The following is a 14,935-nucleotide window of genomic DNA, read 5'->3' on the forward strand; positions in this document are numbered from 1 at the left end:
ATATATACAAGACAATATTGATGAGTTTTAAAAGTGTTATGCTAAGTGAAAGATGAACACAAATGACTGCAAACTGTTTTGTGGGATTATAGTTGCTAGTATTCAAATAGGTTCTGTTTCATAGTCCTGCCTTTACTCTTCACGGTCCCGTTATACTATATTGTATCTTCTGTTTCCATTCTCTTGAAACGTGTACTGTGGGGTAATCCAACCCTTGTGTAAGAAGTCTGACTACCTTGAGATTTCCATGCTGTGTCATGACCACATGGAGAGGAATAGTGGAAATAGATGCCTAGTTAGTTCCTGCAGTTCTAGTCACCTTATCAGAGATTCTAGATACGAGAATCAGTGTTTTAGATATTGAGGCTAGTTACGTCTTTGCATTATTACTTTGCATGCATTGATATATTGGTTTAATGACTGATTTTAGGCAACTTGCCTTGAAATATCAGGAAAGTATACACTAAAAAATTTCCCAGTTTATTTTGTTGTGAACTTTATATGATAATGTGAATTATTATAGTGCATCCTGGACTTGGGGAATTTGGGGGTAACAGGGATAGGATTCTGATAGAACCTATGTAGTAAAACAGCAAAGAAATGAGCTTGTCAGACTCCTAATCTTTGTCAGACAATAAAGATATTCATATATCTATAAATTTAGTAAAATATAAAAAAATCATAACTATGAATATAAAATGATACTTTTAATTCAAAAATCACCCAAATCACACCTCCATAAATTAGTAAATAGAACTAGAATGCTGACTGCCAGACTTCTGCCTTATGTACATTTAAAATGAGATGATTTTGGTTCACTGAAGATAAAATGCCAGCCAAATATTGAGAATATGAAATAAGTACGAGAGTATCTCAGATTGGCATGGAACTGAAAGTCATATGCAAAAAATCAGCTGAATTTTTATCAAATAGATTAATATATAGTATAAAATATGGACAGGAATAGTAACTAAGTCAAAATTGTTAGTACTCATGTAAAGAATATAGAAGCATGTGAATGATTTATCAGATAATAACATTTCTACATAATAATTTTCTTCTATCCCTCTAATGAATCTCTTAAGTTCTAGGAGGTTTCAATAAGAGAGTTTTCAATGGGAGCAATTTCAATGAAAGAGATTCACAGAGGCCGACAAGAAATATAGTGATGAGTGAGATTCTGGGAAACCATCTTGAGTGGAGATGCTCTAAGCCAAACTAAACAGCAGCACCTTAGGCAGCTTTCAGTTTATATTCCTCTCCCAGAATGTCTCTGCTCATGTGAGTTTGGGAACTCCTAAGCTACGAAAAGAGGGTGGTTTGGCCATGTTGAGCAGTGTGATTATTTGAGTGCTTTTACAATTGTTTCTACAGATGCCAATCTACTGTGGACCTGAGGTTGCACTGAATTCACTTTCCAAACCTAGTTCTACTGAGCCTCAAACCACCCTTGTACCTTCTTCACTCCAGCCAAGGTACGCAGCTTGGATCACCCAAGAAAAAGGAAGACTTGTGGCACTCTGCTTAGGGACGGGTAGAATCCAAATCCAGCGAACATTTTTCCATTGTTATCCATCCCGCAGAATACACTATACTCTCTTATACTTAATACACTCTACTCAACTGCTCCGGCTGCTCTTATCGGACTCCTTCTGCCCAGGATCCTCCTTGGGCTCCCTTTCCTTTACTTCTATGTCAATCTTATTTCAAAAGCCTGAGTATTATGTTCAGTACTTTTTCTACAGCAACTGAGTTTTCTGCATTTCTAGGCAGCATCCCTGGGCAGGGTAAGTAACATGGTGAATCTAGAGCAAATCTGAAATTAAATAAATCATCATAGATTTCCTACAGATGTCCTTCCTAGAAATGATCTATTTAAGAATTGAAAAAATTCCATTAAGTTCACCAATTATTTGTATTTATAAAGTACACTTAAAATGTATAAATACAGCCTGACCAGGCAGTGAATAGAACATCAGACTGGGACCACAGGACCCAGGTTCGAAACCCCAAGTGACATCACTGGCTTGAGCAAATGGTCACTCGGTCTGCTGAAACCCCCTGGTCAAGGCATAAATGAGAAAGCAATCAATGAACAACTAAGGTGTCGCAACGAAGAATTGATGCTTCTCATCTCTCCCTTCCTGTCAGTCTGTCCCTATCTGTCCCTCTCTCTGTCTCTGTCACATACATACACACACACAAAATGTATAAGTACATTTGATAACCTAGAAGAATAAAAAATTAGGAAATTATATACACAAAATTTCATTTTTTACTAACATTGTATAAATGTAAATTGTTAATTTTTCATATCTGGCAATGCTATAATAACTATGCACTTTAAAATTATATATCACATACAGAGTCAGTTCACCTGCTTCAATACATTAATTTTATAACACATTCCCAAAACAGAAATTCTGAAAAAAAGAGAAGAAATGCCAAACAAGAGGAATAATGTAGGAGTTTCAATGCTAAAGAAAACCATCTGGCTAGTCTGGAAATCTGCTTTCCCGTGTAAAATTTTTTCAACAGTCTTCAATTAATTAATCTCAAAAGCACTCTAGGTTTAGAATAAAAGGACAGGTGCCAGCTAGCTCACTCCATCTAAAGAGCCTCCCTTTGTCCCACCAACACAAAATTCTTTTCCCATTCCTGTGCAGTCCCATGGCTAGTAATCTGTACTGTCTAGAACAGTGATAATTATCACTTTATACTTAGTGTAAATTCTGTGCCTTACCTTCCCAGCTAGACTATAAACTCTTTGAGGTTAAGACCTATGTTTAACTCAAATCAGTAGCCCCCACAATATCCACGAAAGTGTGTTGTATTAAGACGCAATAAATATGTTTTTATAAATATGCTCAAAGATACTCCCTCCTGAAGAAAACATTTTGGACTCTTATTTTTTCTAAGATAAACTACATAACTTTCTTTTTTCTTCCTACTTCTTAGAAGTTACTACTTTACCACTTTTGTTAGCTTCGCTTACCCCTGTCCCATGAGGGAACTTGTTCATCTATTCACTTATTTATTCAACCCGTAAATATGTGTCAATTCTACTATGTGCCAGGTAGTGTCAGGTGCTGGGGTTATACCTATAAACAAGCCCCCTTGGGGAGTTCGGACTCTAGTGGGAAAACCAGACAAGGAAATCAGTAATTGTAAAACAATGTGAAACAATTTATTATAATAGATGTAAATCCATGATACTGTGTAAGAGAATTTCTCCAATTTAAGAGTGTTTCTCCAAGATTTATCTGCAGTTTCTAGTTTTCCCTGTATTATTCTCTCCCCTGGTCATCTATCTATCCATCTATCTATCCATCCATCCACCCACTCACCATCCATTCACCCAACCAGCCAGTGAGCCAGCCAGCCAGTCAGCCAGGCAGCCACACACCTACCCACGTACCCACCCACTCACCCACCCGACCAGCCAGCCACCTACCCACCCATCCATCCATCCATCCATCCATCCATCCATCCATCCATCCATCCATCCATCTGCCTGCCTGTCTTCCTTCCCTCTATTTTAAAAATAGATAACATGCATCTGTGGTACAGAGTATAAAAGCTGCACAAAAATACATAAGTGAAAAAGAAGTTTTCCTCCAACTTATCCCCAGCCCTTCAGTTCATCTTCCCAAAGATAAGCACTCATGCCCAGTGTGTAACTGCAGACATAGTCAATGTACCTACAAACATAGATGTGGTCTTACTTTCTTTTAAGACAATGGTAGCTTGCTCTATAATCTGTACTTTGTTTTCTCCACTTCATAACTTATCTTAGAAATTGTTTTGTATCAGCTCATATGGGGTTGCCTCATTCTTTACAAAGGATATAAGGTATCCCACTGCATAAATTTAACAGTTTATTTAAGCAATATCCTAACAAATGTTCTTATTTAAGGTACCAAAATGCTGCAATGCATTTGTTTATATGTATATCATTCTGGGATATATTTGTGAATATGTCTTCAGGATATATTCTTGAAAGTGAAATTGCCAGGTCAAGAATATATACATTTTTTATTTTGCTAGATACTAACAAAAAGGTTTTGTCAATTGAATTTCCCACGAAACAGAAAATAACCCCCTCTATAACTTAAGTTACCACCTTTACAGGAGTGGCGTCCAAGTCTGCAGCCAGAGTTCTGACCCCTACTGATTCTCTATGATATTTCCACACATACATTTTCTTGGAATCTTAGGGAAAACCTTTTCTGAACTAAATTTATAATCTCACCCTCAGCACCTTCTTTGTAGTTTACTTTATCAATTAACTTTCCTTGATTGCAAGCAAAAATTAACTTTGATAATTCTCTTTCTACCCATGTTCAATGAACTGGTTGTTAAGACATACCAACCCTATACAATTCTTATCTTCTTCGTGTTTTCTCAGAGAACATATGGCTACAAGGGTCCGGTTTGGAAGGCCTGGGTTGTCATTAACTTATGGCTCTAGTTCTTGCCCCAAATTCACCCACCAGTGGTTCTGCTCACGTCATCCTTTCTGCCAGAAACACCTTCTCGAATCAGTTCCCCTGGTGAGATCTCACTTAGGCCTACCCTAAATGCTAGATCATTCAGAAAGCATTTTCTTTTAAGAATTTATTAGCACTGAGGTCTTTCAGTGTATATTCTAATTTATAACGTAGTTACATGATAAATTGTAAAATCTCACGTAGAAAGGATGATGTCTTAAAACATTATAATAACCCCACACTGCCTAGGCACTGAATCAATAAATGTTTGGAGATAACTTTATAGGAGGAAATATTCTATAGAGGATACCTAATTTATTTTGGAAAATAAAACTTTTAAAGTCTATGAGATATAAGCCCTATTTATTAAATTTAAACTTACTTCAGAAAGCCCACAATGTAAAATATTTCCAATAAACTACTTGAGTAATTGTATTTTTCTCTCACATTGATTTTTATCAAAATACAGAGGCAAAAGGATGAGAAATAAAGGAACAGGTAAAATACTAAAGTCTTTCACTTTCTGTTTAAAATGGCAAGACCTCTTAAAATCTCTTAAATATAGTCAAGGTTATTCTACTATGCAGAAGAAGAGAAACTCAGTCACAATGTTCCTGCAGACTATCATTCAACTGAGTTTAAAATGAGTAAAATAATTTTTTACAGGTTTCACAGAAACTTGAGAAAGAATTCTGTAAAGCATTATAAATCCTGTATTTCTAATTTTCAAAATAAATAACATGATTTCATGATTTTACTTTTGGTAAAATTTTTTTACACTTGAAAAATATAGAAAAAAGTAGAATATGATTACACTTGCCAATATATAAATTAGTAATTAAAAATAAACAATCATTACATTGCATTAGGAATTTTTTGGCTCCGTCTACTCAATAGTACAAAGAGCTACATAAATCCCTACCAAGAAGTAGAGAACTGTGATAATATAACTTATTTTTAAATATTTTTTTAAAACTATTGACAATATTACCATGCAAATGCAAGCGCTAGATTTATTTGGTGACTCACCTCTCCCCCATTAACATATTCCATCACAAAACACAAACGGTCTTTTGTCTGGAAGGAATATTTCAAGGACTTGAAATGAAAAAGAAAAAATGTTATATTATAATCCCACATTGTTATAATAATGGTACCAAAACAGAACACTTAAAACAGTAAGCATGATGGATGAAATGAATTGTATTGCTTATGAGTCTATCTAATCCTTAAGGATGCTTAAGTAAGAATTTATGAGAAATATAAAACAAATTATATTTAGATCAGTAAATGAGGTCTGCTAGGAAAAAATTAAAACTAAAATTTTAAGTAAAAATTAACTTAGAAATTGTGATAAGCATTTCTCAATCTATTGTGCTATCCATTTCATATTGCACTGGTCCCCAAAGTTCTTGTCCATGCAACCTTAAAGAAAAGCCCACAGATTACTCTAGTAAAAGACTAAGGAATAGAGTTATACTAGTTATGTTTGGGGATCTAAAGCAGTTACAACATAACTTTTTGTATGTAGGGTACAAAAAAATGACCTAATTCAATGAAGTTGGTTCATAGAATTTTCTAGGTTATAAAGATATCAGAACTTTAGAACTACCTTAATAGACAAAACACACACAACTATGTAACAACATTAAGTCTAGCTATCTAATGATTCCTTTCAAAATTCCTACTTTAGGTAAATCTTTAAATTCTTACTTTAGGTAAATCTTTAAATTCCTACTTTAGGTAAATCTTTAAAAGGATCTCCCTTTTGAAAGTCTAGTGTTTTTTTTATCTTAATACACTTCGTTGGAACAAGAAAGGTATAGAAACTTTGCAAATTATGCCTTGATTACAATCAATCTTAGAGCAGGACTAAAAATCATTTTGTCTCATAACAACCAAGTGAAGAAATATCATGACATATCCTATATTTAATTTATATTCAGTTTTCTTGTATTTCTTACAGTATTTTATAACCAAAAGAACTCTCAGTGTCTACAAAAAATATTCATGATAGATTTCTGTATTTCATATTTGAAGACAATGCTGCCTGATCAATTATATATTTATTAGAAGCCAATAAATAAAAGAAACATAAAATCTATACATTTACTACTAATCTTTTTAGTAGAACCTTTTTAAAGTCCACCATTTTCTCAGTGGTCTCCTTAAAATGCCATAGGTCATTTATTTGCTATTTGACCTTTATTATTAAAAGGTAGTAAAATTCATGGGAGAAAAAACAATCTCATAAAAGTATCAGGTGCCTAAATGGGAAGGAATTACAAATGCATGCATATTATAAATTTAATCCATGCATTTGGATAATTTCAAAGAAATTTGTCTTACAGTCTTTCCACACAGAAAATGGCATGTCTAAGTAAATGTTATTTAAAATGTTTTTTTCTTAGCTTAGTTCTGAAAAACTCCCTTAAATTTGAAATGTTAGGATTCTAACATCTGTCTTCTAGTCACTTACTGTTAAAAATGGATGTCTAGTGTTCTTCAAGACTCTGCTTTCAGTTAAAGTGTGTGCCACTTCATCCTACAAAAGAAAAAGGCAAACCTTTAAAATATGTTGTAAGCACTACTATAAAAGTTTCAACATTTTTCTAAGACCTGACGAGGTAAACCTGGAGACAGAAAAGGATTTATAACACGATGATGTGCTCCCTTTATTGCCATCACCCTGTATATTAATAAGAGGGTCAAAGTAATTAAAAAATGTAATAACAGACCATCAAAATATATGAAGCAAAAATAGAACTCAAGAGAAAAACAGACAGCTCTACAATAATGTTGGAGATGTCAATACCCTACTTTTAATAGGGGATTGAACAACCAGACAGAACATATATAAAGAAACATAAGACTATTTAACATAGTGAACCACATAGGTCTAACAGACACAAATATAACACTCCATCCCACAACACAGGAAACATTCTTCTCAAGTGCACATATCCAAAGATGCACTGTATGTTATGCCACAAAATTAAGTCTCAATTGATTTAAAAGATACCAGGTATTTTCTCTAACCACTCTGGGATAAAGTGAGAAATCATAAACAGAAGAAACACTGAAAAATTCACAGATGTGTGGAAAGTAAAGAACACCGTCTTAAAGCACCAATGTTGAGAGAAGAAATCAAAAAGGAAATTAAAGTAGAAAATACTGAACAGCGAATAGAAATAAAAGCACAACGTACCAAAATCTATAGGCACAAAACAAGTAGTGTTAGGGTGGGAAATTATAGCCTTACACACTTACATTACAAAAGAAAAAGATTTCAAATCCACAACTAACTTTACAACTTCAGCAAGTAGAAAAAGAACAGACTAAACCTAAAGCCAGTGAAAGGAAAAAATACAAGTTCCATTGACAGATGTTTAATAGTGGGCAAAAGCTGAAGAAGAAAAGGGCTATTTATATTGTCTGAGTGTTTCCTCTAAGACACTTATTAATTACAAAGGAAAACATCCTAACTTTACAATGGTGAAACCAGCCAGACAACAGTTCAGCCAGGTGATCAACGTTAACAGCAACAGTAATGAGGCATATGGACATCACTTACTTCCGAGATGGGGCTGAGACGGGCACCTTAGGATTCAAACCCCAGGTCTTGTCAGACTCTAAAACATCATATTGTTAATCATTTCGCTATGAATAAGCACACCTTCCTTCAAGAAACTAATAAATGAATTTGTTGAGGAAAGCAGCAAGGATCTACAGTAATCAGAATGTTTCATCATTTGTGAAATATACCCAGCTTTGTAAAGTTACTCAGAAAAGTAGAATTAATTAAGTGAGGTGAGACAGGCTCAAGCGACGCTTATGTGTAAAAGGAAAAACAGAATAGAAATGATATTTACTCACACATGACACACAGTAGGTGGTAATAACAATAATCAAAGCATACATATGCAACAATATATTTATTTTCATTGAATGCCATTTTAATTTTTACTTTATTAAATATATAACTAAACTTATTCAATAATAATGCAAATACTATTCCATTTATTTATTCATTCATTTAATCCTGATAACAACTCTATGAGAGGGACACTATTAGTACCCTCATTTTTCAGGTGGAATACAAAGGCAAAAGATGTTAAGCAATTTGTCTAGGATCATTAATAAGTACCAGGGCCTACTGTGCTTGTACTACCTCCCAGAAACTATCAGTTTAATTATAAAATGGAGCACGTATTACACTGAATTGTTTATAAATCCTCATCAACATAAAAGTCTTGTCCAGAATTATTGGGTAACTCTCAGTACTTTTCTTTCCCCAGAGTCATTTTGATAAGCAAATAGGCCCCACCCACAAATATTTTCAAATCTCCTTGAGAGTGTGGTACTCCCCCTAAAACTGGTTGCTAAAGGCTATTAGGTGGTAAGGTGCAAAGCTGGGACATAAACCATAAACCTAACCAAAGCTGGGACATAAACCATAAACCTGTGTGAGTCCAGGTCAGTGTTATTTCTCACACCAGACATGGACTGTGAAGGAGTTGAGGCTGAAATAAATGTACAAGACACAGGGAGCCTGACTTCACAGAGTGGGTGGGCTACACACGCCTGATGAGATAACACTGTCGTAAATAACTGGAAGTTAAAGTACTTTATAAAGCCTAACAATAATATTATCTGTCACTTGTTGAATAAGCAAGACATAAAGTATGGACCAATTTATAAAGTAGATCAAATCTGTCTATTGAGGGGATTGGGATTTAATTTAGAACCCTGAGAACTGGCATCAGCGTGTTCATTATTTAGAAAGGTGACTGAAGTTATAAGGAAGGGGTTAAGATCTTTTGAAAGAATTTCAAAAACTATCATTTATTTTAGTTTCATTATACTAGTATTTTCAAATCTACTATGAATGCTTTTCCATTCAACATACATAAGCTTTAAAATAGATGAGTGCAAATCATCTCCATTTTTCTAACCCCAATTATTTAACAAAAAATTTAGATTGTCAGGGGAAAAAAAGTGCAACATTAATGTAGGTAATTAGCAATATAGGTCATGTCAACACATTTCCCCAAACATACATAAAATAAATATTTCTATCATCTCAAGGGAATAAAATAGCTTCAGTAAAAAAAATTCAGATAACATTAGAAACTTGTGAAAGTTTAGTATTATAAATATCGATATACAGATATTATTGTAGCAGTAGCCCACAATCAACATTTTGGTGATTAATGGAATTTCTATACTAATCATGTGTATGCATGAGCGCACATGGGTGGAACAGCATAAACAAAAATTTCAGTTACCTTTGCAATAATAACTTCTTTCTTCAGAATCTTCATAGCATAATACTTCCCACTTGCCTTCTCTCGAACCAAAATAACTTTCCCAAAAGTGCCTTTACCTAGTAGTTTCAAATAGTCAAAATCATTCATTGTCTGAAAAATAGAAATAAAAAATAGATGAAATATTTGATTCAATTTATGTGTAAGCATGCATATATACACTTGCAGTATCCACTCAAAAGCAAACTTTACCAATTTCTAAACACTCTTAGGTGAATAAGAATCAGACTAATACTGGCTGTGTCATCAACAGTCATGGATTTTGGAAATCATTTAAGCAATTCTCAGATTAGAGACAATAATTTTGAACCTAAAATTCTTCATCTACTCAAGTATCAGTCAAGGAAAACTCCAGGATCAGATGGTTTTGCTGGCGACTTCTATAAACATGTAAGGAAGAAATAATATCAAGTCTGTATACACTTCTACAAAAAATAGAAAAGGAGAGAATATTTCCCAATTAATTCTATGAGGTTACCATTACCCTGACACCAAAACCAGACAAAAACATAAGAAAACTATAAACCACTCAATACCCATCATGCAAACATATGTAAAAATTCTTAAAATTTTACAAATGAATGCCTCTGTTCACTTGCTGCCTATAATTTTTTCAAATGTCAAGTTCTAATGTGTGAACTATTCAATAATATCTCCAGTTCAAAAGAAAAATAGCAAAAGGTATCAGGGTAATAATAAAGTACATTTATTAATTCAACTAAAAATCAAATAAATAAGCAGAATATAGTTAAGAAAGCTAGTAGATAATTTCATTTTCATTCATAGATTTAAAAAATCAAGGAATACTACAGAACCACAGCTCTTTGGGCTAAGTGTCTCAAAAGATGGATGCCACTAATTGCCCCTCCTTGCTGTATGCCCATGTCATTCTTCCCATTAAGAGATGGAGTGAACCTTCCCCATTCCTGGGCTGGTGCTGTGTCCTGCTTTGAACACACAGTAGGATCAAAAGGACACTGTGATAGTTCTAGACCTAGTCTTTAAATCTGTCAGCTCTTGCTTTCTCTCTCTTGGAAAAGCCATTGCTGAAAGCCAGCTCTCGTTCTGTAGGAAGTCCAAGCTGTTCTGCTAGACAGGGATGCCAGGTAGAGAGGCCCCGGAGGATGGGACACCCCATGCAGAGAGAGGTCACGTGAGGGGAACCAGGAACCCAGACATGTGAGAAAAGCTTTCTTACATTTTCCAGCCCAGACCGTGTGCTTGCTTGAGAGATACACTTGAGGCCATTAGGATCGCCCAAGTAAACCTCAAAATCATGAGAAATAATATACTGTTATTGACAACTTGAGTAGTTGGTTCCATGGCAACAAGGAGAGATATAATGTCATTTTATTGCTTATGGCTTCTGTTGAGCAGGACTCTCCTCATTTTTTCTTTTTAAAATCTAAAGCCATTGGAAAATGGTATTACTCAGTATCACATAAACTGAAACTGAATTCTTAGGGGTAAGAATTCAAAACAGGCCCTGGCTGGTTGGCTCAGCGGTAGAGCGTCGGCCTAGCGTGCAGAGGACCCGGGTTCGATTCCAGGCCAGGGCACACAGGAGAAGCGCCCATTTGCTTCTCCACCCCTCCGCCGCGCTTTCCTCTCTCTCTCTCTTCCCCTCCCGCAGCCAAGGCTCCATTGGAGCAAAGATGGCCCGGGTGCTGGGGATGGCTCTGTGGCCTCTGCCTCAGGCGCTGGAGTGGCTCTGGTCGCAACATGGCAACGCCCAGGATGGGCAGAGCATCGCCCCCTGGTGGGCAGAGCGTCGCCCCATGGTGGGCGTGCCGGGTGGATCCCGGTCAGGCACATGCGGGAGTCTGTGACTGTCTCTCCCTGTTTCCAGCTTCAGAAAAATGCATTAAAAAAAAGCATTCAAAACAAATTTTTAAACTGCTTTATGACATTTTCAAATGAAAAGTAATATATAATTATAAAGTATTACTGTATTCTTTTAGTACTGTAGTTCTTAGGGACAGAAAGAGTTTTAAAATTTATGACAGCCTTATCTCTAAATTTCACAGCTCTTGTCAGTTATTCTGTCAATCTTTTAAAAAAAAGGAAATTTGCATGGAAATTAATATTAGTAGAAAAGCATTTGATGTGATAAAATCAGAAAAAGATTTCATATCTATTTTGACAAAACTTCAGAACATTTAAAAAGTAGCTTCAATACCAAATGCTCATGTTCAGTGTGGTGTACGCAGTAATTATTTAGTCTTTACAAATGAAAGGTAACCTATTATAAAAGTTTTCCTATTTTGGATGGTGTTCAGGGAAAAGATACAGTAAGATTTTAATAAAAAATAAGAGCATGGTTACTCTCCAGAAAAATTAATCCTCCCAAACCCGATCCTAAGGGTGTATTAAGCAAACATTTTACATCGTTATACTCTTTCCTTTATATAATCGCTCACATACCAGTGTGGCTGCCTTAGGCTAAGAGATGCATGTGCATACTTAACAAGAGCTTAATAAATGTATTCAAATCAGACACTAGAATATAAGAAAAAGACTAGTCCAAAAATTAGGTTAAAAATGAATATATACTGCTCACAAAAATTAGGGGATATTTCAAAATGAATGTGAAGCAATAAAATATCTCCTAACTTTTGTGAGCAGTGTATAATTGAAGAATACAAGGACTCTCTCAGGAAAGAATACAGAAGTTTTAGTAAATTTGGCTAAAACAGAGAAATTCTATGTACATTTACAATAGAAGAACTAAACCAAAGGAAGCCCTGTGGGCACTAAGTAAAATGGGGACTAATGAAGTTCACCTCTCTGCCCACATCTCTGACCACTTCCTCCGGTGCTCTTCCCCAAGTGAAGGGAAGCTCTCATCTGGTCAGTCAATTTCTACAATATTGATTAAGCCAATCCTCCTTCTTTGAGCAGGCAATGAGAGATTCCATGACATCATCAGGTTCCACCATCTTTCCTCTCTTCCTCCCAAAGCTAACCATCACTCTGAGTTACTCTAGCCAGGCATTAGGTAATAAAATTCTAAGAACTGATGTCAGACTCCCTGGGAACAAAGGAGCTACAGCTTATACCCTATCCCTAAAGCGAGAGATAAGAGCTGCGCCCACAGAGGTCTACACTGGCCACTTAAAAATGACGCAACATTGATTCTCATCTGGCTGTTGCTCCCTTCATGCTGTGCCCTTTACTCTGACAGGGCTCAGAAGACAAGGGCAGGGGGGCAGGACCAAGATTAGGCACTTCTGAGTCCTCCAAGAAAATGTTCTTGAAATATCATCTGCTAATTTAGATACAAACAGGACTTAAATCTGGTATGAGGCCTTCACTCCCTTCTCTATCACCTAAGAGACTTGAACCTGCAAAGCAGACACTGGGGCAATCCTGTACCAGAAAAAGAAGCAGTCATCTGTCGGCTCCAGGCAAGGGAGCCATTGAGACAGCTCTGAACACAGTGGCCCTAATCAGTAGCTATTCTCATGCTATTGCACGATTTCCAAAAAATGAACAAAGGAGAAAATGTGGTCTGTAAATTATGAGGCTATCTTATTTCAGAATATCTGTGTTGTCTTGGATGAAAAATAACTTGAACTTTACATTCTTTTTATGATAACTGAGATACCTAAAAGATATTGTTCTAGAGTCATCTATCTCAGATCTCTCCATTTTTAACCAGGTTATAGGACTGTTATGGAACAGGAAGTAGCACAATGTTCCATCTTTCTCTAAACGTTGTCATTTAAACTATTTTATGTTATGCAACTTTAAATGAAATGAAATTTAAAAAGAATAACAGAAATCAGATACAAGTCAAATACGATAATGAAATCCTCTAAATCAAAATACTATCAAGTTTTCATTTCAGAGACTCTGTTTTAGTGAGAGAATGCTTACAAGTATTAATTAGTGAAGATGGTGAATTCTAAGATAATCTGTACAAGCAACTGTGAAAAGAGGAAAATGTAGGTTCACCTTTATAATAATTTATAACCAGCATTAGAAAATAATTAAATCCGTCATACATTTCCATTTCAACATCTTTGGTCTCCATTCAACACTCTTCTGGTAAGTTTCCATAACTTGTTCCCAAAATTGCTCCATTGATCAGTACCAATGTTTCTACTTAGGGTGTTATAAACTTCCCACTTTTAACCTCTTAACTACCTCGATAGCATCTTATTATTCATCTTTGCTATTAGCAGATTTTAGGAATTCCCATAACTAAATAGTATATAGCAGGTACAGGTTGTTATTGAATGGGGTAGTTTTAGTTCTGAAGACAAAATGAACTGGAATCTGATTTTAGGTCACGAGCATGGTTAGATTTCAAGTGAACTGTGTACACGTGCACATCTTTTTCTGAGTAGGTTGTATATCTAGATTGTTTTTACTTTTGCAATGACTGAGGAACAGGGAAAGGGGGGTTGACTTAAAAGTAAAGAGGGATTCAGTTCAACCAACAAAGAGAGGGTGTCTTCAAAGAAGAAAAAGCGTCCTCAGACATTTGGCTAAATTCACACATAGAATGTGATTCTAATTAGAACAGAAATTTCAAAAAAGGAAGAGATAATTAACTCTAAGTTGTGACCCTACTACTTCACCTAGTTCATGTGTTTAGCATGGAGAAGAAGGATTTGAACTCAGGCAGTACAACGCCAGAGAGTTCTGAATCATTGTGCTAATATGAAAGTACCTGAATAATGACCTTAAAAATCCGTGTTTTCCTACCTGAAAACTGAAGTTATAATCTACTAAAACAAACATATTCTAACATGGTAAATGCCATGTTTGTCTATTTTGAACACCTCTATCTTTAGATGAATCTTAAAATACTATTTTTCATAAAAAGATGCTGTTCAATTTTCTATAGCAATGGAAGTCATAGTTTACAATTCCCATAAATATGAAGTTGATGCTCATCATTCTGGAGTACTGAGGGAAGGCAGTCTGTTTTCCTCACTGGCTCTTGAGATGCCATCAAAATAAAATTAAAAAACTATTATTTCCAAGATTGTTTACTTTCCTGTCGACATCAGGGTGGTGGGAGCCCCACGCGGAAGCACACCAGAACCTTCTCTGCTTTGCTTTCGGGAGCACACACAATGCCAAATGGAAAAAGACCAAATCATTAGG

At 35.4% G+C, this 14,935-nt stretch overlaps 1 protein-coding gene across 12 annotated transcripts in view; it reads right to left on the reverse strand.

Annotated features, from left to right (window-relative positions):
• The window catches only part of AKT3 (AKT serine/threonine kinase 3), a 363,939-nt gene that overhangs the window by 175,479 nt on the left and 173,525 nt on the right, over positions 1–14,935 (reverse strand). For all 12 annotated transcript variants that reach the window (XM_066236840.1, XM_066236795.1, XM_066236763.1 and 9 more), the window contains 3 exons: positions 9,779–9,910; positions 6,970–7,035; positions 5,520–5,588 (listed from right to left, as the gene is read on the reverse strand). In XM_066236840.1, coding sequence (XP_066092937.1) covers positions 5,520–5,588; positions 6,970–7,035; positions 9,779–9,910 — 267 coding nt within the window. The remainder of the gene's footprint in view (positions 1–5,519; positions 5,589–6,969; positions 7,036–9,778; positions 9,911–14,935) is intronic.

This window comes from Saccopteryx bilineata, chromosome 1, assembly GCF_036850765.1.
Source record: "Saccopteryx bilineata isolate mSacBil1 chromosome 1, mSacBil1_pri_phased_curated, whole genome shotgun sequence".
Lineage (NCBI taxonomy): Eukaryota > Metazoa > Chordata > Mammalia > Chiroptera > Emballonuridae > Saccopteryx > Saccopteryx bilineata.